General features: G+C 43.2%; 2 protein-coding genes across 2 annotated transcripts in view; both read right to left on the reverse strand.

The window, feature by feature from the left end:
* Positions 1-1,746: 1,746 nt before the first annotated feature.
* Positions 1,747-13,906, reverse strand: LOC129328691 (zinc finger protein ZFP2-like). Its single transcript, XM_054977918.1, has 6 exons — positions 13,878-13,906; positions 12,145-12,212; positions 10,252-10,330; positions 9,531-9,657; positions 8,923-9,069; positions 1,747-5,418 (listed from the first exon to the last, which is right to left on the reverse strand). Exons 3-6 carry the CDS (start codon positions 10,312-10,314, stop codon positions 3,617-3,619), a joined length of 2,139 nt encoding a protein of 712 aa, XP_054833893.1. The 5' UTR covers positions 10,315-10,330; positions 12,145-12,212; positions 13,878-13,906; the 3' UTR covers positions 1,747-3,616.
* A 2,029-nt stretch (positions 13,907-15,935) lies between these two features.
* LOC129327838 (zinc finger protein 420-like) overlaps positions 15,936-25,636 on the reverse strand; it is a 42,892-nt gene continuing 33,191 nt past the window's right edge. The window contains exon 9 of the mRNA XM_054976590.1: positions 15,936-22,505. Coding sequence (XP_054832565.1) covers positions 20,704-22,505 — 1,802 coding nt within the window. The 3' untranslated portion in view covers positions 15,936-20,703. The remainder of the gene's footprint in view (positions 22,506-25,636) is intronic.

Here is a 25,636-nt window from a genome sequence, read left to right on the forward strand (position 1 = left end):
GGGGAACTGATGTGGAAGGAGTGGAGGTGCGTGTGGAGACCAGCTGGGGACAGGCTTAAAGGAAGCAGAGGAGCAGATGTCTCTCCCTGCCCCTGCACAAATCTCCTGTCCCTCCTGATGCATTCGAGCACTTAACCACCATCCAAATACAAATGAAGAACAAGAAAGTCCCCTTCCTATTCCTCTCTCCTGCAGCTCTGTATACCCACCATATTGTTTTTTGGGGATTTCTTTGGCTTTGCACAAATCAGTTCTCTGGTGCAAGAGGGGAAGTGTGGAGAGGAGGAAGAGTGAGATGTGGGGGAAGGGGCTCTCCCCTGCTTCTCTCATCCTTTCAACAGAATTTTCTAGGGTATAGGTTTTGAGCCAAAACTCACTTTTTCTGATACAAAGGAGACTCAAGATCCATTTGTAACCCCCTCCCACCTTCTGACCAGGAGAGAAGGATTGATCATTCTAATTTGTATCTGAAGAAGTGAACTTTGAGACATGAAAGCTTATACCTTGGGAAATTTGGTAGATCTTTAAGGAGTTACCAGATTCAAAGTTTGTTCAAAGAATTTACCAAGGCTGGCTTTTGCAATACGATGCAGTGACCTGGTAGTTATTAGTCTTGCTTAATCTCAAGTTTTTCAGGCGAGTTTACAGAATTCTGGAGCCCTTGCAAGACAGCAAGAACATTGGCCAAGTATCACAAAAGAAAAAGGAGGACCAAGACTGTTTGCAAAAAGTGACCATCAGGGAAGCTGCAAGAGGAACATTATACAAGTAAATGTAAATCTCCACATCAGCAGAGGAACCAAGAGGGCACCATCAGAGGTGACAAGTCACCATCATGACTTCTGCCTCTCATAGCCCACCCGTTACACATCAAATTGGCCATCTGACTTAGCGAGATTGCCCAAGTGCCAAATGAGAACTTAGTAAACTGCTGCTTTTATCAACTGCTGCTTATACAGGTGAGGAGTAAACATCCTCACCTGTTGATATAAAATAAAAGTTAATTAGTGAAGTTCTGTGTTCCTTTTGCAATAGTGTGCTCACTCTGAGCCAGTGGACCAACCCTTGACAAGTCTTGGGATATTTGTTTGTTTACGTCATTTACAGGGCTTTTTTCCAGAGGGAACATGGGGGAATGGAGTTCCAGAACCTCTTGAAAATGGTCACATGGCTGGTGGCCCCACCCCCTGATCCCCAGACAGAGGGGAGTTTAGATTGCCCTCCGCGCCGCCAAGCGGCGCAGAGGGCAATCTCAACTCCCCTCTGTCTGGAGATCAGGGGGCGGGGCCACCAGCCATGTGACCATTTTCTCTGAGGGCAACCCACTGAGTTCCACCCCCTCTTTTCTCAGAAAAAAAGTCCTGGTCATTTATAGTCTGCCTTTCTCACTGAGACTGGGCGGATTACATAGTGTGAGATTAGTATAATTCATATCAAAGACATTTCCATAAACAATGCCATAGGGTAAATAAATACAAGCTTACAAAGGTAAAGGCAGTCCCCTGTGCAAGCATTACTGACCCGTGGGCATTAGCAAAAATCTAATACAGAGCTGAAGAAATGCTGGAACAGAACGCAATCAATTGTAGAACTGACATTAGACAACATGAAGCACAGGTAGTACACAGAAGTACATATTTAAAGCAACAGATAATATGTATATTAATAACAAAGCCTACATTCCTCCCAGTGAAAGGGAAACATCTGGGACCTGCATTGGTTCCTTGAAGAAAAGAAAAACCAGGCTACCTTTAGCCCACCAGCTTCCACTGCTCATAACCAAGGGATAAAGTTAGTAGGCGAAAGAAGGAAAATACAAGTTCAAAGCAACTCCTCCAGACCCTTGAAACACCTTTCACAACTATCAATCAAAATACAAAGAGGGTTTATTCAAAAAGGACTGATGGGTAATTCAAGTAGCACACAAATCTTTAAAGTCAAGGAGGCGATCCAAGTCTTTCTATTCTCTCTGCAGTCTCAAAACATTTCTCGCATTGCTTTTGATGCCGCTCGGCTGTCTCAGTTCTGCTTCTGCTGATGACCACCAGTTCTACTCTTGGTACTTCTCACAGGACACTCATTCTCCTCAAATCACTTCTGTCTCTCTTCAGTAATCACTCTTTTCCACTCAGAAATTCTCTCCCTGGAGATGCCTCCTTAGCTTCCTCACAGGGACAAAATATCACCCCCGCCCCAAATGTCAACAGAGGGCCAAGTTCATAGGGTTACCCTCAACCCCACAACAGAACTAGGCACCCCAACAAGATATTTATAAAAATAGCAATTTAAAACATGGATTACACTGTAAAATAGGGCATGAAACGTATAATAAAAGGAGGCAGCATAATTAATCAGGAAATAAACCTAGGAGCCTCAAAATGGCCTCATGAGAAAGATGGTTGGGCTTGAACGGCCAAAATTGAAGGGAATTGGACCACCATCCTGGCCCAGATTAGCTCCAGAACACCCCTCTGCTATTTGCAATGGAAGCAAAGGTTTACTGAGTTGAAGGTAGGCAGGTGCAAAGGTAGTGCAGACAGCGAGAGTGGAAAGACCCCCCCCCCGGGGAAAAAACAGAGGGGAATTAACTACTCCTCTGCCAGACCCTGTCCGGGATAGTGGTTAGAATGCCAGAATGGGATCAGACCCAGGCAGATTCCTCAGTCTGCCATGGAAGTTTGCTTGCTAGACCAGCCACAGCCACTCAGTCTCATATACCTCACGAAGTGTTGTTGTGGGGATAAAATGGAGGGTAGCAGGACATATGGGGAGAGGGCTGGTCCTAAGGGGGAACTGAAAGGCAGTTGTGAAAGGGGGGCAGGTCTCTGGACGGATGCTCCCCACAGCAGTGCTGGCATCTGGAACGCCTTGCAGCTTGGTGGGGCAGGTATGAGGAAGGGAGGCTTGGGGTGGAAGGGCACTGACAGTTCTTTGAGTGTGCCATGCAGAGTCTCTGAAGGGGCATGTCACACAAAATGAGGGCAGTCTGGTGCGGCTGTCAGCTGGGCCATCCCATCCTCCCCTCTGAGGGTTACAGGGGCAGAACATCAGCTGCCCATCTCTGGCCAGGCTCTGGCCTCTCCCCGGGTGGCCATCAAAGCAGAGATCCTTAGTGCAATCCAAGTGTGTTCTAGGAGCAGAAGAAACATGACAAGGTTGTGATGCCATAGAAACCACTCTCTGAAGCTGCTCTCTCTTCCAGGAGAAGTGATCTGCATGGGCGGGAGATCAGGAGGGATTCTGGGAGCACTGCAGGCCCCACCTGGAGGTTGGCAACCCTACAGGACTCATCTTTGGGGGCGCACTGGAGTGCATTGGCTCCTGACACAGACTTCATGCTCCTCTTTCAGGTTTTTGTAATTGCTGAGTCTTCCCTGCCTGTCCTCTACAGCTTCAGTGGGGCAGGGGTGGGACAAGGGCTCTGGCTGCATAGGCAGGCACTGGTTGGCTCTGCTTGTTTCTGCCACTCAGAAGGATGTCATTGGGCACTACTCTGGGACTGGCGAGTGTTATCAGGGATGCCAATGTACTCCCTATGAATCCTGGTCCTCACAGAGAGGCAAGTGTTTTTTCTCTGCCGTTCCAGAATGCCCATAGGGATCCAATAGAACCATTTCTATGCTTTCTTATCTTTGTGAATTCTTTGATGGGACTTAAGGTTTCCAATCTTCCTGAAACTATTACCACATTCAGGGCATTTATATGGTTTCTCCCCTGTGTGAACTCTTTGATGGACAGTAAGATCTCCACTCTGCCTGAATCTTTTCCCACACTCCAGGCATTTATAAGGTTTCTCCCCTGTGTGAAATCTCTGATGGACAGCAAGAGCTCCACTGTGAGTGAATCTCTTCCCACATTCCAAACATTTATATGGTTTCTCCCCTGTGTGGATTCTTTGATGGATAGTAAGTTTTCCATTTTCTTTAAACCCTTTCCCACACTCCAGGCATTTATAAGGTTTCTCCCCTGTGTGAATTCTTTGATGGGACTTGAGTTTTCCACGCTCACCAAAGCTTTTTCCACAATCCAGACATTTGTAAGGTTTGTCCCCTGTGTGAATTCTTTGATGAACAGTCAGAGCTCCACTCTGACTGAAGCTTTTCCCACATTCCAGGCATCTATATGGTTTCTCCCCGTTGTGAATTCTTTGATGGATAGTAAGAGATCCACTCTGAACAAAGCTTTTTCCACACTCCAAGCATTTATACTTTTTCTCTCCTGTGTGTGTTCGTTGATGAGAATTAAAGTTTCCACTCTGACGGAAGTGTTTTCCACACACTAGGCATTTATATGGTTTCTCCCCTGTGTGAGATCTCTGATGAACAGTAAGAGCTCCATTGTGAGTGAAGCTTTTTCCACACTCTAGACATTTATACTTTTTTTCCCCTGTGAGTGTTTGTTGATGTGAATGAAGGTTTCCACTCTGACTGAAGCCTTTTCCACACACTAGGCATTTATATGGTTTCTCTCCTGTGTGAAATCTTTGATGGACAGTAAGAGCTCCACTCTCACTGAAGCTTTTGCCACACGTAAGGCATTTATACTTTTTCTCTCCTGTGTGAGTTCGTTGGTGAGAATTAAGGTTTCCACTCTTTCTGAAGCTTTTCCCACACATCAGGCATTTAAATTTTTTCTCTCCTGTATGAATGCTTTGGTGGGAATTAAGGTTTCCACTCTGACGGAAACTTTTACCACACACAAGACATTTATATGGTTTCTCCCCTGAGTGAATTCTTTGATGGGAACTAAGGTATGTACTTTGACTGAAGCTTTTTCCACATTCAAGGCATTTATATCTTTTCTCTCCTGTGTGTGTTCTTTGATGGGAATTAAAGTTTCCACTCTGACTGAAGCTTTTCCCACACACTAGGCATTTGTATGGTTTCTCCCCTGTGTGAAACCTTTGATGGACAGTAAGATCTCGACTGCGACTGAAGCTTTTCCAACACACTAAACATTTATATGCTTTCTCTCCTGTGTGTTTTTTTTGGTGGGAATTAAGGTTTCCACGCCAACGGAAGCTTTTTCCACATTCCAAGCACTTGTGTGGTTTCTCTCCTGTCTGAATTTTTTGATGAGAAATCAGGCTTCCCTTGTGACCAAACATTTCCCCACACTCTAGATCTTTATATATTTTCTTCCCGTTATAGGTGTTCCATTGAATAATAATATCTGATTTTTCAGGAACGTTTTCCCCTCTTGCAGTGTGCTCATTCCCATTGTCTTTGAATATTTTTTGCTCTTGAGAATCCTTATCTGCTAAAAGATTAGAATTATTCCTCTGTTTGGGCGGGTTTATTCCCCCCTCTTTCCTCTGTTTAGCAGATTGTTCAATGTTTTCTTCCCGATGGGGATCTGTGTACTCATTCTCCACCACTGGAAGCTCTTTCGTCTCATTTGCCGTTTCCCACGCTCCTCCTGAAAGAATGAGAAGAAGAGCACCCTTTAAGACAGGGACAATCATTCATGTTTTAATATATACGGCCGAGGGCTTGGCTTGCCTAATGGAAAAGAAGGTAATCTAATGTGAACAGGAAACTTCAAATATTCAATTATTTCGGTCTGTCTGTTTAACATCACAGAGATGGGTTTTAGATGTAGGGAAAGAGGGATGTGTTTTTATCAATTCAAGTAAACCACAATTGTGAAAGGGAAGGAGGGGAAAAACTTGGGGAGAGTTTGATTCCTTGTTGTGGTCTAGTACCCAGGGAGAGAAAGCACTTGGGCTCGGTCCCATAAGCAATGGAGAAATCTTAGGGATTTTCAGCCCTGGAACTTATGGGAAGGACATAAGTTCTGGCTTTAGGGAGGAAAAGGAGCCTGTCCAGGGCAGCCATGCTTTGAGAAAGCAGTCAGAGGCATCCATCCAGATTCACCAGCAAATGACCGCATGAGAGATGAGTGGCCAGATGAAGACAATAACTGGAATAGTTTTATTCTGAAGAACAAACCTCTAAGATTTGACATGGTTTGACACTGAGAGATCCCTGTCTTTCGGTGCTACACGTCTGAAGAAGCCAGTCACAGTTGCTGGCAAAATGTCTAGAACTACAATGCCAAGACCACGGCAATACAGCCGGAAAACCCACAACAGCCATCATTCTCCAGCCGTGAAAGCCTTCGACAATATAACCTCTAAGATGTCAAAAGTTCTTCTTTAAACATCACAGAAGTAAAATGTGAGGAGACCAGTTGCATTTTTCCATATTTGATTTTTTCATATTCAGATGGACTCTTATGGTTTTTGAGTGTTTGTCTTTTGGGTCTCAGTTGCATGCTATGCTGTCTACGATAAAAAAAAATCTTTCTTAAACTGGCATCATTTGATCTCTATGCTTTCAATAAGCTTCATTCTTGGACTCCTGCTTTATGCAGAATATCTCTAACAAGGGAGAGTCCAAGTATGTCCTTGTTGACTGATGTAAAGTGTGTGAGTGTGATACTATTCAAGAGGGTCTGTTTCTGGTAAATGGTTCTTTAATGAAGAAAATAAATATAGCAAAAGAGACTCCCCAGGGATGCCCAATATCCCCAAAGCCAGTTGAGTGTAGTGGGTAAGAGTGGCAGGACTCTAATCTGGAGAACCGGGTTTGATTTCCCTCTCCTCCCCTTGAAGCCAGCTGGGTGACCTTGGTTCAGTCACAGCTTCTCAGAGCCATCTCAGCCCCATCCACCTCACAGGGTGATTGTTGTGGGGAATAATAATATACATTGTAAACTGCTTGAGTGGGTGTTACGTTGAAGGGTGGTACATAAATTGAATGTTGTTGTTGTTATCATTATCATTTATTACTGCTTTGGAAGTATTGGCAGTGAAAATCAGGCAGGACACCAGAATTGTGGGGATAAAAGAAGGAAAAGAAGAATATAAAATGAAAAGCTAGACTCACACTTAAGAGATTTACAACAAGCATTTTTGGGACTACAGTACCCACCAAATGAAGTGAAGAAACAAATTAACAGGGCCAGACTAGTACCCAGAAACAGTCTGCTCCAGGACAAACCTAAAGGAACTAACAACAGAACACCACTGGTTGTCACCTATAGCTCCCAGCTCAAACCCATCCAACGTATCATCAGTGAGCTACAACCCATCCTGGAAAATCATACCTCTCTCTCAGAAGCCCTGGGTGGAAGACCTTTCCTTGCCTACAGACAGCCCCCCAATCTTAAACGACTTCTCACTTACAATCATGAATCGGCCAGCAGAGTCACCAGCACAGGTACCAGGCCCTGCAACAGACCCAGATGCCAGCTCTGCCCCTATATCTACCCAGGGAATACAATTACAGGACCCAATGGCATCAACTACACTGTCTCTGGCTCTTACAGCTGCTCATCCTCCAATCTGATATATGCCCTCATGTGCCAACAATGTCCTTCTGCTCTGTACATTGGACAAACCAGCCAACCTCTACGCAAAAGAATAAATGGACACAAATCTGACATTAGAAATGGAAACGTCCAAAAACCAGTGGGAGAACACTTCAATCTACCAGGACATTCCACCAAAGACTTAAAGGTCCCTGTGGTTCAACAGAAACCTTTCAAAAACAAAATCCAATGGGAGGCTGCTGAATTGGAATTCATATGCAAATTTGACTCTGTCAAGCTGGGACTGAATAGAGACTATGAATGGTTATCACATTACCACAGGTAACAGATTCTCTTTACAGAGGCGTGATCTGGGGGAGCCCAGTGACGCCTGGTGTGGGCTTTCGGGGACCACAGTTCTCTTTGTCAGATGCAACTGGCAGGGAGAGCTGTGGTTACCGAAGGCTTATACTACATAGGAATTGGATACCTTCACTGCTACAAACTGACTGCACACCAAAAGGAGATGTTTACATTTCCAAGCAAAGGAATGTTTTGATTGCCTCTGTGCTAATTGCATTCTGTCTTCTTGTGATTTATGCCCCCTTCCTTCTCTCTCTTTCCCCCTCCTCTTCTGTATCTGCCCAGTTTTGATCAGGCATCTGATGAAGAGAACTTGATTCTCGAAAGCTTATGCTATAATAAAATTGGTTAGTCTTAAAGGTGCTACTGGACTCTTTTTGATTTTGCTACTACAGACTAACACGGCTAACTCCTCTGGATCTATGTTATATCAGTGACTCCTTGAAATTTGGAATGGAACAAATAGCAAGACTTGGATTATATTCTGGATATATTCTGAAGACCAAGATAATGTTATTATCGATAAATAATGAGGAACAAGAATATAAAATATGCATGTCTTGCTATAAGAGGATGTTTATTGTATAATTTATTTCCCAGTTCACATACTTAGTTTTTCATGTCTTTTGTTTTTGTCTCGGTCTACTGGACTCGAAGAAATGGGACTGAGTGGGATAAAGGCTAGAAAGAGGTGATCACCTTGCTGAGGTCGAGCTACTTAAGATTAATGCCAGCAGAATAAATCCCAGAATATTTAAATTAAATTTAAATTAAATTAAAATTTAAATATCTATATAGTCATGAAAGAAAATTTGGTCCTTTTCAGTGGTGCCCATAAAAATCACCAATCAACACTATCAAAGGCAACATGCTGGATTGTAGGTCGGCATTCTCTAGGCACCAGATCCTGCTGTGCTGCAGACAGTGGAAAAATGTGTCCATATAGGGTTAGGGTCATGCCCTACATAAAAGCACATGCTTTGCTTTGCAGGCACAACATCCCAGGATCAAGGCTTGGCACCTCCGGTTGAAGAGATCTCAGAAGCAAAAGGGCTGAGAAACACCCCTGGCCAGGCAGCCCCTGCCGCTGGGAGGGGACAAGTCTTGGCAGAAGTGATCTGACGGGGTAGAAGGTAGTTTTCTCTTTCATATTTCAAGATCTACAGGCACCATTTCAGTATCTGAACATCATCCAGTCTCTTTTGAGCAACTGTAAGGACGAACCCATCCCAGGAATACACCCACCTTCGGAAGTAACTGCAGCCCGCACACCGTCCCATGATAGACCACAGCTGCTGCCTGCCAATCCCTCCTCTTCATCAGAGGTCAGGGGAAGCAGCTCTTCCTCCTCTTCCAGCCAGCATACGAGGTCAGGTTTGGCAATCTGCGATCCTTTTTATCAGGGGGGAAAGATCAGAATACTAGTACTTTTCATACACATCAGTGCAACAATGCCATCCCAAATTGACTGCAACAGGATGGGGTGGAGTATAGTATGGGATGAAGAATTGTCCTTCTGGCACTGGCAGTTCTGTGCCTGTTTCTTGCCCAACTGAGATGGAAAGTCCAGCTGAGAAGCAAGTAAAGTGGCAGAGAAGCCAGCAGAGCTCCCTCCACAGCAGCATCTCAGCCCAGGGAAGGACCATACCGGAGGGAAGCCCCTGATTAGACCCTCCCACCCTCTCCAGACCAAGCAACCTTTGGCACCTCTTCTCATGTGTCCAGGGACAGGACTGCCAGGCAGGGGCTCCCTCTCTGCAAGGAGAGCCCAGAACCCCTCCCACACCAGAGAAAGGGTCATGAAGGGTGGCACAGATCAAGAAGGACATAGCCCAGGAGAAAGGGATCCTCACCCAGAGAGGCCACGTTCCCAAAATTCTCCAGCATGACTTCCTTGTAGAGAGCCCTCTGGGCTGGGCGCAGCAGGGCCCACTCCCCCTGGGAGAAATACACAGCCACCTCTTCAAAGGACACCCCACCCTGGAAGAAGAAGAAGAAGGGAGCATTTCTTTACATCAATGGAAAGCCAGTCCATGGGGTGGGGGTGTGGGAGCCAAAAACAGAGAGAATATATTTCTATTGGAAGATCAGCACAAGAAGGAGGGAGAAAAGTCACATGAGGAGGACATTTGCCTCCCCCCTCCCAGCCCTGCTTGGAGGCCTCTTGGGGCCAGAGCAGCTGTCCCCATGGCATGCGGAAACAGCTTTGTGTGGAAGAGGCAGGACAGGTCCATATGGTAAAGGACCAAATCATTTCTCGTGGGGAACTCATGTCCCACTATTGTTTCACAGTCCCTGCTTGGGCTTCTCTGCACATGCCATCCTAGACAGGGGTCGTTTTTTAAACATCATCCTGCCACGAAAACGGGATCATGGTGCAATGATGTCACAAATCGCGCCAGGAAGACGTCCTCGTTCCATGAGTGTGGAAACAACCAGGGTGACCCTTCCCCTCCCACACTGACATCTTCCAGCATTGGAACCACGGACCGGGAGCCCGATCCTCTGAACCTTACCACAGAGAAGGAAGCATCCCTGCCCTCCACATCTTCCCATTAACCCCTGCCCCTCTACCTGAATAGGATGCATAGTGGCTCTTTTCTCTTCACCATATGAAGGACATGGTCGAGAAGGCATCAGTAGCGTCTTTTCGCTGTGGTTGGGGAGGAAAACAAAGACAGAGGGTGGGAAACCTTTTTTGTTACATGCACATTTTCTGTGCGAGTCCCTTGAGAGAACTTCTCTCTGGATTGCCATTGGGGCACACTTCAAAGGACTGCGTTGGATTTTGAAAGGCCCCAAATCTCACACACACCCCGTCCTCCTCCCACTCAGGTATTCTTTTGAACAGCGGACCCACCTTCCGTATCCCAATTTCTACAAATCCATTCCAAGTCAAGGAGCTCCTGGCCCTGCCCGAAGCCACACCACTCCCTCCTCCTGGCTAAAGGAAGCCAAGACCCTCCAGCCTGCCCCATAGAAATGGTGGAATAAGGTGGCAGGGGGTGAGGTGATGGGATGGACTGTGTGACTTGAGGTGTCAAGTGGAAGGCGCCAGCCAGGAATGAAAAACTCCCTGCACATGAAAAGCTAGCTGCGTGTTGTCTAGTTTGAATGAAAGAATGAGTGCTGCTGAGAAATAGAAGGTTATTGGAATTAGAAGATCACAATTTGATAGTTGGATAGCATGGTTATTTGCAGTATGACAAAGAAAGTTAATGTGGATTTCAAAAACCATTATATTCGGATGTGCTATTTTCAGAATATGGAATAAATACAATCCTAGATTGTGCCCGAAAACACCTTTGTGGTTTTCTGCACAAGAAGCTTTTTACAGACAAGAAATGAGAACGAAACATAAATGGTTACCATATTGTCATATATTAGACTTCTTTCAAGGAGACTGTAAAATGAAATGAAGAGTAAATTTGATAATAGAAGGATATACTCGCTAATGGTTTTTTTATGCGCAATGATCAGAAAGGTTTAAAGCAGATAAAAGGTCTTATGATTTTGAATGATCAAAAATGGAATTTGAAACAGAATTATTTACAAATGATGAACATCTTATAGCTAAAATGTACAAACTTCTGTTGAAATTTCAAGACAGAAGATGAACGAGTAAAATAATCTATGATAAAATGGGCTAAAGGTTTTGATATAATATGCAAATGGAACAATGACAAAATATATGAAGGGTCTTAAATTCATGCTAAACTCCAGCCTTAAATTTTTATAAAATGACCTATCAGTGATATACGACACCAGAGAAATTAGCTAAAATGTATAAAATGTTTTGAATGTATGTTAGAAATGTGAACAAAATGAAGGGACATGCCATCATTTATGGTGGATGTGTACAAAAGCCAAAATATTTAGGACCTGAATTCACTCATTAACCCAGAAGGTTTGAAAGATTAATGTTCAAATGAAACCAGAAATTATCCTTTTGAGACTGGAGAGAAAAAGGAGAGGTTTATTGTTTGCAATTATAGAGGAAGTGTTACGTCGGTGATTTTATTTGTATTTGTCGTAGAGAAAATTGGAAGTCACTGTTTCATATAATTTTTTTAAATTCTTTATTTTTTGGATTTTGTTTCATATAACTTTTTAGTGCTTTTCATATATCGTGCATCCCTTTCTCCTTACTTCCAATATTTTGCTAGTTTTATATTTTTGTTCTGAAAAATTCTTGATGATAGGTAGGCTTTTCCTAATTTTTTATTATGTAAAATGTGCGAAAGGATTTTTTAAGGGTTTCTTGAATATATACAATACCCACTTTTTGCTTCTTTAACAAATTAGATATTTTAAATCGCTTTGTTGGGAATAAAGGAAGATTGTTTGAAACCTCGTTTCAACTATCTTCCTCAGGAACATACCGCACCAGTACCTCTTCAAAGGATGTATGGTTCCATTCTAAAGTTAAGTATTTTATACAAAGTGCGTATCTTAAGGACCACCCACCAGGTTTCAAACAAGCTGGCCCTCTCAATGGGTGAACCGTGGAAACACCGTCTGCAGTACTAGATTTTCTGCAAAAAGAAAAATGTAGAATGATTTATATGTTTACAATGGACTTTTGATTGTTTGCTATTTCAACTTTTTTATTTTGGACCGTTGTGTGAACGGTGGATTCTTTGAGAGTACATCACCTTAATTAATGTTTGTAGCATTATTCAGGTTTCCTGCACATGTCCCTTTAGGTCGTGAAAATCATGATATAAATACCTTTATCGTTACTTTTGGAAGCTGTGGATTGGATTTAATTATCCATTTCTTCCAAGAGTGTTTTTGAACCACAATTGGTATGTGTATTGTGGTCTCTCCGCCTGTGCTGGCAATGAAGCTTTTCTGTGGTAGGGAGACTTCAAAAGAAGTAAAATGTCTTCCTCCACCCACAAGCTGCTTTGAATCCATGCATAGAAAAAATAAGAGAAAAGGACCTAAATTTACACCATCCACTCCCCACTCAGGACTCTGTCAGCTCTTCCTCCTGGATTCCTGGACCAGGTCTGAGATTTATACACATGAGAGATAAGGACCAAGTGTCTTGCCTGCTGACTCCAAAAATATCTTGCAGCTGAGGTTAATCTATAGAGGAGATTGGAGAAGACTGACCAGAAGAAGGCTGAAAGAGCAAAGGTGGTGGCAGAGGACACATTAAGGGTTCTTTTCTGTATTAAGTATCACATTTGCGTGATTTCTCCAATGGTGCTGCCATGCAGATGCCATCCAAGGGCAATGGGGCTACCACTGGACAGTTTCCCTCACAGGTTCAGTGACCCAGACTCCCAGCAATGACCACCCCTCACGCACACAGCAATTGAATGTTGGGGTAACTGGATATCCTGAAAAGACACATAGTTATAAGAAAACACCAATATTCAACTGCTGATTAAAAACCAAAAATACCTTCCCCTCCTAGCTTCCCAAGCTAGAATAAGGGGAAATGGCTGTCGTTTGAGCAGGACATGGGGAATATAGAGTGGCAGCCACCCAGGCTTGGTTGTGAACTTCAACTTGGCAGCAAAGCAGGGATCGGAAAGATCAGAGAAAAGTTGACGGGAACTCTAGGATGTCCTCAAAAGTGTCATGATGGTGGTTGGAAGTAGGGGAACATCCCACTGCTCAAAAGCATTAAATCTGGCAAATAATCCACATGGAAAAGGGCTAACACGTCTCCTTCAATTTCCCAAAGAGAAAAGGGCACATATTGATATAGAGGAGGTTTCCTCAGAAAATCTCCTTCTCCACTCTGGTTCCCTTTGTGTGGGGTTTCCAGGAGTCAAGCGCCTCAGTCTCTGTCCCCCACTTATCACCGCCCTTCTCGCCTCCCTTGGTCCTTTTTTCAGCATCTCTCCTGCAAAGGCCTCACCCCGAAAACCTCCCCCTCACCCCCCCCACCGCTTTCCTCCCTCCTTCCTAAAAATGCCTCTATGGAACCTGAAGTCACTTGAGCTCCCTCCCAACTCCAAAGATGCTGGGTTCGGATCCTGCCCTTACGGGACCTGTACCGGCTCTGCAGAAAGAGGCTAACTGGCTCCCTCTGGTGGGGCAGGGTGGAAACAGGGGGAGAGGACTGGCTCTCTCACGAGCACCCCTCGCTGCTTGCATTCCGCTTCCTCCCTCCCTGCTTTGTGGTTGCACTGCAGCCCCCCCCCCCATACCTGCCCCTTCCAACGCCCCTTTGAGCTCACCAAAATCCGTCCGTTCAAGCAGCAGCCCGGGAGACTTGCGCAAAGGGGAGGGAGATAGGAAATGGCTTCCATACGCCCACCAATGCGCCTCTCTAGGACTGCAGCTCTCGCTCGTTAACCCTTCAAGAGCATTTTGGAAGGTCAAAGGGACCCAGGAGAGACAATGGAAACAGCGCATCTGAGGAAAGAGCAAATAAATCTCGCTCAGCCTCCAATAAATACGATATGCCACAGTAAAGGCTCAGGAGACGTTGCTATATTAACGGGACACTCTCACCCCACTTCGGCGGTTTTGATTCTGCACCCAAGAGTGCTTATCCCACTCCCAAGGACAGTCAGAGCCAAGCTACAAGGGATGCCTTACACAGGTTGGACAGTTTCCCTCCAGTTTTGATGGAAATGTAGGAGTCCTGGTTTTCCAGCTTGGCTCTCCATTACAGCTGCAAGACCAGGACGCCTACATTTCCCATCAAAACTTGAGGGAAGCTGACAAGTGTCCAACCTGTGTCAGGCATCACTTGTAGCTTGGCTCTCAATCCAGTCAGGGGCTCTCATTCCAGAGAGGGATTCTCAAAATCCATTCCACACTTTCATTGAGTCTTTTCTGTACAATCAAAAAGAGTCCAATAGCACTTTTTAAGACTAACCAACTTTTCTGTAGCATAAGTTTTCGAGAATCAGAGTTATCTTTGTCAGATGCATCTGATGAAGAGAACTGTGATTCTCGAAAGCTTATGCTACAGTAAAGTTGGTTAGTCTTAAAGGTGCTACCGGACTCTTTTCGATTTTGCTACTACAGACTAACCCGGCTAACTCCTCTGTTTCTGTGCAATGTATTTCGATGGAGTCCAGGCAAGTCAATTGGCTATCCTGGCTCCCACTATGACCAATAGATTTCTTGCTGGGGGCAGGGACAGGGGATGCCTATTACAACAGGAAGAATATCTGCCTGGACAGGGGCGGGGGGGGGCGGGGGGAGAGAAAACCTAGCAGCCAGAAACATCTCTGGCCCTGTGAATGGACCCTGATAGTACAAACCCCTGGGGATGGGCGGTATATAAATTGAAAATAAATAAATAAATAAATAAATAAATAAATAAATAAAAACCAAGATGATAATTTACCCAGCTTATCTATATTTCATCCTGCTTTAATGCATGGAGGATAATTCCTTCTTTTCACCTGCTGATATGGCCCTATGCATCCATGCCACACTTACCATATGGCTGGACTACTGTCACATACTTTACGTAGATCTGCCCTTGAAATCAGAAAGTCTAGCTGATTAAGAATGTCACAACTCAATTACTATTAGGCTTGAGGCACAATATGCATATTAGACATATTTGGCAGTTGATCCAATTACTCCAGATTAGTTTCCAAGATCAGTTAAGATCAGATCAAGGCCCTCAGAGATTCGTGGAGAACACGTGTCAGGTGTCTCGTGTAGTTTCCCTTTGAGAATGTTTCTACATTAGATGCCTCAGCACACGTTTTGTTACGGGTAGGGAGATGCAATGTTAGTCAGGAAGCGTAGTTTAAAAACTCAGAGCCACAGAGATTACTCCTCAGAGAGTTTGTTAATTTCATCTTTGCCTCCCAAAGGCTGTGTTACTTTCATCTCTCCTCTCTAAAATTGTGTGGGACTGGAACAGGAGGGCAGCAAGTGACTGAAATGGGCTGGAGCTGCCTTCCAGAGCCAGGTTTGGACCTGGAGAGGTTACAATGGGCTCAAATTCCCCTTCTGGCATTTCACAGCCCCTTCACACAGCTCCAGTGTATAGCAAAGCCTTTGCTCAGCTGCCAGCCCAGTCTTTTAAAACTACTCCTCCTGGCTAACATTGTGTCTCTTGACACGTTCCTCACGTTTCAGATGTCTCACGTAGAGAGACTCTGAACCTGAGATCTTCTGCATTCAAAGTCTGTGCTCAACCACTGAGTGGTGGCTCTCTGCTCCCTTGTGCTCCTGGCCCAAACATTTTTAGCAACCTCCCCAAACTAGGACTTTGCCCCCTCCATTTCATACAGAGGAAATAAGAATTTAAGAATGAGCTTTATTTAGGATTCAAAACAGTGTATAAATACAAAAGCGGATATTTAAATTGATTTCTTTTTCTCGTTATTAATGATAACACTGTTATCTATAGTAATAAAAGGCTCTGTGGCAGGCATAACTCAGTCACATAAAGCTATAAGCCTTGAAATGGGATGATTGTAGAAGTTGCAGTGTCAATCATGAAAGGAATCGGAACATCCTATCCCAGGTTACTTCAAGAACACACACACACACACACACAAACACAATTCCTAGAATCACAGTGTTGGAAGGGATGTCCAGGGTCATCTAGTTCTAGTCCAGTCTCCTGCATATCAGGAAATTCAAAACTACCTCTCCCCAGTGGAATTGAAGGGGTTTGTTTTATTAGAAATTTTATTGAATAGGTTAACATATTACATAATACACAATACATACTGATTTACCCTTATAATTACAGTATATGCCCCCATCCCTTCCCCCTCTCCCTTTTCCCTTTTTGACTTCCAACAGCACTAAAAACCCTTAATTTCTTATCGTTATCTCTAATTACTATATAGTCCCTATTATCTAAGGTAAAGTTTATTGTCATGGCTCATATTATTTAATAACTATCTGAAGCCCACAGTTGTCCTCTCACATCCCATTTATTTTCCACATAGTCCTTAAGCTTCTTCCAGTCAGTTAAAAATTCATTCAGATTCTGCTCCCTCAATTTCCTTGTCCATTTGCCCATTTCCGCCATATGCAACAGCTTTTGGATCCATTCCTCAACTTCTGGTATTTCTTCTTGTTTCCAGTATTGTGCATACAACATTCTTGCTGCAACAGTCATATAATATAACAGAGTTCTGTCCCTCATGTTAACTTCTTGCATATTCAATCCTAGCAACAGCATTTCCGGGCTCTTTAACAAATTACATTTCATAATTAACAGAATTTCTCCATAAATCTTAGACCAAAACATTTTGCCTTTTCACAGGTCCACCACATATGGTAAAAGGAGCCCTCATGTTTTTTACATTTCCAACATTTATTTGACATTGCACTATTTGCATTTGCTAATTTTTTCGGTGTTAGATACCATATATAAATCATCTTATATCCATTCTCTTTCAAATTGTTACATGTGGATATCTTCAAAGTACTTTTCCATAGAAATTCCCAGCTTTCCATTGGCACTTCTTTGTTAAAATTTATTGCCCATTTCACCATCTGTATTTTAACAACCTCATCCTGTGTATACCATGTCAGCAAAATTTTATATATTTTAGAAATCATTTTCACTTCTTCACCAAACAAAATCTCTTCTAGTTCTGTATTTTTTATTCTAAAACCTACATTCTTTGGTCAGTTTCAAATATATCCTTAATCTGCCTATATTGTAACCAACCATACTCAAATGGTAACTCATCCTTACCTTTTATCTTGAGGGTGTCTTTTTCTCCACTCAATAATTCCTTATAGGTTAACCAATCTTCCTCTCTATAATACATATTTGGGTTCACCACTTCCGCTGGTACAATCCACATAGGTCTTTTTTCACCCAGAAACTTCTTATATTTTTGCCAAATCATGAAGATATTGTCGAAGGCTTTCACGGCTGGAGAACGATGATTGTTGTGGGTTTTCCGGGCTGTATTGCCGTGGTCTTGGCATTGTAGTTCCTGACGTTTCGCCAGCAGCTGTGGCTGGCATCTTCAGAGGTGTAGCACAGCCCGGAATACAGCCCGGAAAACCCACAACAACCATGAAGATATTCCTTCTCACAAAATGATGCTGAAACATACCATCCATTTTATATTTCTCATACCATAAATACGCATGCCAACCAAACAAGTTATTGAACCCTTCCAAAGCTAGTAATTTTAGATTAGATAATTTCACCCATTCTTTCAGCCAGACCAAGCAAATTGCTTCATAATACAATCTCAAATTTGGTAATTGCAAGCCTCCCCTTTCTTTTACGTCACACAGTACCTTCATCTTGATTCTCGGTTTTCTCCCAGCCCAGATAAAATCTAAGATTCTTCTTTGCCATTTATCAAAATGCTTCATTTCTTTAACGATTGGAATAGTTTGCAACAGAGACATCAGTCTCGGTAATACATTCATTTTAACAACTGAGATACGTCCAAACAATGACAGATTCAGTTTGTTCCATTTCAACAGATCTCTCTCTATCTGCGACCACAGTTTTTCATAATTATTTTTAAATAGATCTATATTCTTAGCTGATACTTCTATCCCCAGGTATTTTGTTTTCTGAACCACTTCACACTTTGAATCATTCATTAATTGTTCTTGTTTCTTTTTTGCCATATTTTTGCAGAGCAGTTTCGACTTTGATCTATTAATAAAAAATCCTGCCAGATCTCCGAACTCTTTAATTTTATCTAAAAAATATTGGTAATTTGGGTTAGATCTTCTACTATAAACATTACATCATCTGCAAATGCTCTGAACTTATAAGAAAACCCTTTGAGTTTTATACCTTTGATATTGTCATCATCTCTTATTTGCCTCAAAAGTATTTCCAACACCATAACAAATAGTAACGGTGAAAGTGGACATCTTTGTCTTGTACCTTTTCTTACCTCAAATTTTTCTGTCAAATCACCGTTTACCACTAATGACACATTTTGTTCAAAATATATAGCTTTCACTGCATTAATGAAATCTTGCCCCATATCCATCTTTTCCATCATCAACAACATAAAATCCCAATTCAAATTATCAAAGGCTTTCTCAGCATCCGCAAAAAACAGGCCTACTTCCTTTTCTGGATGCTTATCATAGTATTCAGTGGCATCCAACAACACTCTCAGATTATCCCTAATTTGTCTATTCGGTAAAAATCTGGCCCTACGAATTCTATCAAAAATTTCTTAAGCCTTTCTGCTATAAGTCTTGCAAACATTTTGTAATCATTGTTTAATAAAGAAATCGGCCTATAACTTTTAACATTTAGTAAATCTTGTGACTCTTTTGGGATCAGTGAAATATTTGCTTCATTCCAAGTCTTCGGGAGATTTTTCTTCTTAATAATTTCATTCATCAACTTTTGTAGAGGCTGCACCAAGTCTTTTTTCATTATTTTATAAAATGTTGCTGTAATTCCGTCTGGACCCGGTGCTTTCCCTATTTTAGTTGATTCTATAGCATCTAAAATTTCTCCTTCTGTTACTGGAACATTCAAAATCTCTTTCATTGTCATTGAAATCTTTGGTATTTTTGCTCTTTCCAAATATGCTTCTATTTTGTCTAAATATATCATTTTCTTTTGAAATAATTTTGCATAATATTTGTAAAAAGCTCTTTTTATCCCTTGATGGTCCATTATTTCTGTTCCTTCTTCTATTATCTTCCCTATAACTTTTTTTCCTTTTCTTTTTCAATTGCCAGGCTAAATATTTCCCTGGCTTGATGGCCCCCTCAAAGATTTCCTGTCTAATTGCAAATTAGCCACCCCATTAAAATCCCCAGTCATTATAATTTGGTCATAGGCATACTTATCCATTTTCTGAATTAGTTCCTTATAAAAATCATCTTTAGCTCCATTTGGCGCATATATACCTAAAATGGAATGGAAGGTTTTTTGTTTGTGGCAAGCATTTGAAAATTATCCACCAGCTTCAGGATGATCGAGTGAGTTGATGTACCAAAGATGGAAGAAATTAGAACATCTTGGCCCGTGTTATCACCAGAAAACCCCTATGCCATTTACAACATGGATTACACTGTAAAACATTTACAACATGGATTACACTGTAAAATAGGGCATGAAACATGTGTATAAGAATAATCAAAGGAGGCAGCTGTCCTTCCGGGGCAAGCATATCTCATCAGGAAATAAACCTAGCAGCCTCAAAATGGACTCACCAGAAAGATGAACAGCCAAAATTGAAGGGAATTGGACCACCATCCTGGCCCAGATTAGCTCCAGAACACCCCTCTGCTATTTGCAATGGAAGCAAAGGTTTACTGAGTTGAAGGTAGGCAGGTGCAAAGGTAGTGCAGACAGCGAGAATGGAAAGTACCCCCTCTGGGGAAAAAACAGAGGGGAATTAACTACTCCTCTGCCAGACCCTGTCCGGGATAGTGGTTAGAATGCCAGAATGGGATCAGACCCAGGCAGATTCCTCAATCTGCCATGGAAGTTTGCTTGCTAGGCCAGCCACAGCCACTCAGTCTCATATACCTCACGAAGTGTTGTTGTGGGGATAAAATGGAGGGTAGCAGGACATATGGGGAGAGGGCTGGTCCTAAGGGGGAACTGAAAGGCAGTTGTGAAAGGGGGGCAGGTCTCTGGACGGATGCTCCCCACAGCAGTGCTGGCATCTGGAACGCCTTGCAGCTTGGTGGGGCAGGTATGAGGAAGGGAGGCTTGGGGTGGAAGAGCACTGACAGTTCTTTGAGTGTGCCATGCAGAGTCTGTGAAGGGGCATGTCACACAAAATGAGGGCAGTCTGGTGCAGCTGTCAGCTGAGCCATCCCATCCTCCCCTCTGAGGGTTACAGTGGCAGAACATCAGCTGCCCATCTCTGGCCAGGCTCTGGCCTCTCCACGGGTGGCCATCAAAGCAGAGATCCTTAGGAGTAGAAGAAACGCCACATGTGATGCCATAGAGTCCAGTCTCTAAAGCTGCTCTCTCTTCCAGGGGAAGTGATCTGTATGAGTGGGAGATCAGGGGGAATTCTGGCGAGTGTTCTCAGGGATGCCGATGTACTCCCTATGAATCCTGGTCCTCACAGAGTGGCAAGTGTTTTCTCTCTGCCAATAGGAGCATTTCTATGCTTTCTTATCTTTGTGAATTCTTTGATGGGACTTAAGGTTTCCAATCTGCCTGAAGCTATGACCACATTCTGGGCATTCATACGGTTTCTCCCCTGTGTGAACTCTTTGATGGATGGTAAGATCTCCACTCTGCCTGAATCTTTTCCCACACTCCAGGCATCTAAAAGGTTTCTCCCCTGTGTGAAATCTCTGATGGAGAGTAAGAGCTCCACTGTGAGTGAATCTCTTCCCACATTCCAAACATTGATATGGTTTCTCCCCTGTGTGGATTCTTTGATGGATAGTAAGTTTTCCATTTTCTTTAAACCCTTTCCCACACTCCAGGCATTTATAAGGTTTCTCCCCTGTGTGAATTCTTTGATGGGACTTGAGTTGTCCCCGGTCACCGAAGCTTTTTCCACAATCCAGACATTGATATGGTTTCTCCCCTGTGTGAATTCTTTGATGGACAGTAAGAACTCCACTTCGACTGAAGCTTTTTCCACATTCCAGGCATCTATATGGTTTCTCCCCGCTGTGAATTCTTTGATGGATAGTAAGAGATCCACTCTGAACAAAGCTTTTTCCACACTCCAAGCATTTATACTTTTTCTCTCCTGTGTGTGTTCGTTGATGAGTATGAAAGTTTCCACTCTGACGGAAACATTTTCCACACACTAGGCATTTATATGGTTTCTCCCCTGTGTGAAATCTCTGATGGACAGTAAGATCTCCATTGTGTCTGAAGCTTTTCCCACACTCTAGGCATTTAATCTTTTTCTCCCCTGTGAGTGTTTGTTGATGTGCATGAAGGTTTCCACTCTGACTGAAGCCTTTTCCACACACTAGGCATTTATATGGTTTCTCTCCTGTGTGAAATCTTTGATGGACAGTAAGAGCTCCACTCTCACTGAAGCTTTTGCCACACGTAAGGCATTTATACTTTTTCTCTCCTGTGTGAGTTCGTTGGTGAGAATTAAGGTTTCCACTCTTTCTGAAGCTTTTCCCACACATCAGGCATTTAAATTTTTTCTCTCCTGTGTGAATGCTTTGGTGGGATTTAAGGTTTGCACTCTGACGGAAACTTTTACCACACACAAGACATTTATATGGTTTCTCCCCTGAGTGAATTCTTTGATGGGAACTAAGGGATGTACCTCGACTGAAACTTTTTCCACATTCAAGGCATTTATATCTTTTCTCTCCTGTGTGTGTTCTTTGATGGGAATGAAAGTTTCCACTGTGACGGAAGCTTTTCCCACACACTAGGCATTTATATGGTTTCTCCCCTGTGTGAAACCTTTGATGGACAGTAAGGTCTCGACTGCAACTGAAGCTTTTCCAACACACTAAACATTTATATGCTTTCTCTTCTGTGTGTTTTTTTTGGTGGGAATTAAGGTTTCCACGCCGACTGAAGCTTTTTCCACATTCCAAGCACTTGTGTGGTTTCTCTCCTGTCTGAATTCTTTGATGAGAAATCAGGCTTCCCTTGTGACCAAACATTTCCCCACACTCTAGATGTTTATATATTTTGTTATCATTGTAGGTGTTCCATTGAATAATAATATCTGATTTTTCAGGAATCTCTTCTCCTCTTGCAGTGTGCTCATTCCCATTGTCTTCAAATATTTTTTGCTCTTGAGAATCCTTATCCCCTAAAAGATTAGAATTATTCCTCTGTTTGGGCGGGTTTATTCCCCCCTCTTTCCTCTGTTTAGCAGATTGTTCAATGTTTTCTTCCTGATGGGGATCTGTGTACTCATTCTCCATCACTGGAAGCTCTTTCGTCTCATTTGCCGTCTCCCACACTCCTCCTGAAAGAATGAGAAGAAGAGCACCCTTTAAGACAGGGACAGTCATTCATATTTTAATATATACAGCCGAGGGCTTGGCTTGCCTAATGGAAAAGAAGGTAATCTAATGTGAATAGGAAACTTCAAATATTCAGTTATTTCTGTCTGTCTGTTTAACATCACAGAGATGGGTTTTAGATGTAGGGAAAGAGGGATGTGTTTTTATCATATTGATTTTCTCAACCCTCAGAGGTCCTTGTGGGTGGCCATGTAGATGGGCATGGCTAGGCAGGGGTTCGGAGGGCTGTACAGCCGACTGGTACCTCTCAACCACTGGGGTCTTCGGAGATGGCTTAGTGCCACCTAGTGGATAGGCTGCCCCAAGTTGTCTGCTTCTGGTACCAAGAGTCTGGTTGCCAGCAGACCAACTGTAATTCTAATTCTAGCTACATGGAGGTAACAAAAAGTAAACCACAATTGGAAAAGGGAAGGAGGGGAAAAACGGGGGGAGAATTCGATTCTTTGTTGTGGTCTAGTACCCAGGGAAAGAAAGCACTCGGGCTTGGTCACATAAGCAATGGAGAAATCTTTGGCATTTTCTTCCCTGGGACTAGTGGGAAGGAGGCACTCTGGCTTTAAGGAGGAAAAGGAGCCTGTCCAGGGCAGCCATGCTTTGAGAAAGCAGTCAGAAGCATCCATCCAGATTCACCAGCAAATGACCGCAAGAGAGATGTGTGTCCAGATGAAGACAGTAACTGGGATAGTTTTATTCTGAAGAACAAACCTCTAACAAAGATGTCAAAAGTTCTTCTTTAAACATCACAGAAGTAAAATGTGGGGAGACCAGTTGCATTGTTCCATACTTGATTTTTTCATATTCAGATGGACTCTTATGGTGTTTGTGTGTTTGTCTTTTTGGTCTCAATTGCATGCTATACTGTCTACGATAAAAAAATTCTTTCTTAAACTGGCATCCTTTGATCTCTATGCTTTCAAAAAGCTTCATTCTTGGGCTCCTGCTTTATGCAGAATATCTCTAACAAGGGAGAGTCCAAGAATGTCCTTGTTGACTGATGTAAAGTGTGTGAGTGTGATACTATTCAAGAGGGTCTGTTTCTGGTAAATGGTTCTTTAATGAAGAGAATAAATATAGCAAAAGAGACTCCCCAGGGATGCCCAATATCCCCAAAGCCAGTTGAGTGTAGTGGGTAAGAGTGGCAGGACTCTAATCTGGAGAACCGGGTTTGATTTCCCGCTCCTCCCCTTGAAGCCAGCTGGGTGACCTTGGGTCAGTCACAGCTTCTCAGAGCTATCTCAGCCCCATCCACCTCACAGGGTGATTGCTGTGGAGATAATCCTATAACATAATTGTCTTAGCGTCTATCCAATGACTCGCAAGGATCGCTGGAGCATGCGCCTTTTGGGTGCCTGAAGGAAGGACTTCCACCTCCCCTCCCTTCTTCACTTTGATAGGCTGGGGAAACAAACGGCCCGCCTCTGAAGCGGCTTGGCCAAATCCGGATGGCCAGGCTGCAAGAGGGGCAGCAGCTCGCCTTCTCCTTCCCATCGGGATAGGTGCCAGGGGGAGGGATAAATCTGCCCCCCTCTAAGCGATCGCTCGCCTTCTCCTCGCTGCTGGGATCGGCACAAGGTGTGTGTGTGTGTGGGGGGGCAAGTCCGCCTACCTGTCAAGCCCGCAGCCAGCAGGGATTGGGAAGGTTTCCTGTCTGTCATGTGTCCTCAGCCCCCATCAGTCAGAGATGCTTTAGGCTGATCATGCACTGGGCAGCGGGTTGGACTAGATGGTCTGTATGGCCCCTTCCCACTCTATGATTGGGCAGGCTGCAAGCCCTTCCTCCTCACACTAATTTAGGTGCAGCTGGGGCCCTTCCCAGCTCCGGCCCACCTTTTGCACTCTGCAGAATTTCCTTAAAAGTGAAGGGAAGGGCTGGGGGCATGAAGAAACCCAGGAGATCCAGAGAACCATCCAGCAGGCGGGAGAGGCTGGGATAACCTGTGGGTGACTGGAAGGGGGGGTGGCTGCAGAGTCATTTAACAGCCTGACCAGGACTCCCCGTGAGGGACCCGGATGATCCCAACTCTTATAGGCCTATTAGTCTGGCAAATCAGGACTATAAAACATTTGCAAAAATACTAGCAAATAGACTTGAGAAAATACTTCCAAGTCTAGTAGGAGAGGATCAATATGGCTTTGTAAAGGAGAGATATATTGGTCACCCTATAAGGAACGTGATTAATACTTTATATCATGAAAAACTGAGCGAAGGGTTTCCCTTTTGAAATTGGATGTTTATAAGGCATTTGATACGTTAAATCATGGGTATCTATTTCACGTATTAAATAAATACGTCTTCAAAATCCCCTACAAAAAGATTATACTTATTTTTCTTCCTTACACAACACCTACACAAGGATTGATTATATATTTTTGTCCCCTAATTTAGCAAAGCAAACCATCTTGTCTGGCATTGGAGATAAGATCTGGACAGACCATGCATGGGCAGAATGCATCTTATATTTAAGTGATAATAAACAAACATGGCCAAATTGGAAATTTAACACTTCACTTTTATTTAACAAACAGATATCTTCCCAAATAGCTTTAGACACCAAACAGTATTTTGATCTTAATTTGGAATGTGGAGTCTCCCAAATTTTTGTGTGGGATGCCATGAAAGCTGTACTCCGAGGAAAAATTATTTCTTTGGCCTCCTGGAAAACTTAGAGATCGCTCAAATCCAAAAGCAACTTTTATTTACCAAACAGAAGTATTGGGTAAGGTCTCCTAGATCTGCAAAATTATTGGCCCAGAAAGTGAAAGAAAAAATTCTCTCTCGCAATATAAATTCCATTAGAGACCCAACTGGTAGATCCTACACCACTCCGGAAATGATTACTAAAATCTTTGCTGACTTTTATCAGACTCTTTACACCTCCGACAACCCTAGCCCTGAAAATATCCTGCGTTACCTAACGGGAAAAAATATCTCACTGAGGATTTCAGATGAGCATAAGCTAATTATGGAGCAACCAATTACATTATAAGAGGTAAAAACTGTCATTAAATCTTTAAAGAACAATAAAACCCCAGGGAAAGATGGCTTTCTGGCTGAATTCTATAAAAACTACCT

The sequence above is a fragment of the Eublepharis macularius genome, chromosome 4, assembly GCF_028583425.1.
Source record: "Eublepharis macularius isolate TG4126 chromosome 4, MPM_Emac_v1.0, whole genome shotgun sequence".
In the NCBI taxonomy this organism is placed as follows: domain Eukaryota; kingdom Metazoa; phylum Chordata; class Lepidosauria; order Squamata; family Eublepharidae; genus Eublepharis; species Eublepharis macularius.

What these genes read in the sequence shown, in the direction of transcription:
- LOC129328691 (XM_054977918.1), bottom strand. Translation starts at nt 10,314, where the DNA reads ATGCCTTCTCGACCATGTCCTTCATATGGTGAAGAGAAAAGAGCCACT. An exon ending in CCACTATGCATCCTATTCAG is followed by an intron (nt 9,658 to 10,251) that starts GTAGAGGGGCAG and finishes TTCTTCTTCCAG; the next exon opens with GGTGGGGTGTCCTTTGAAGA. An exon ending in GGCTGCAGTTACTTCCGAAG is followed by an intron (nt 5,419 to 8,922) that starts GTGGGTGTATTC and finishes TCATTCTTTCAG; the next exon opens with GAGGAGCGTGGGAAACGGCA.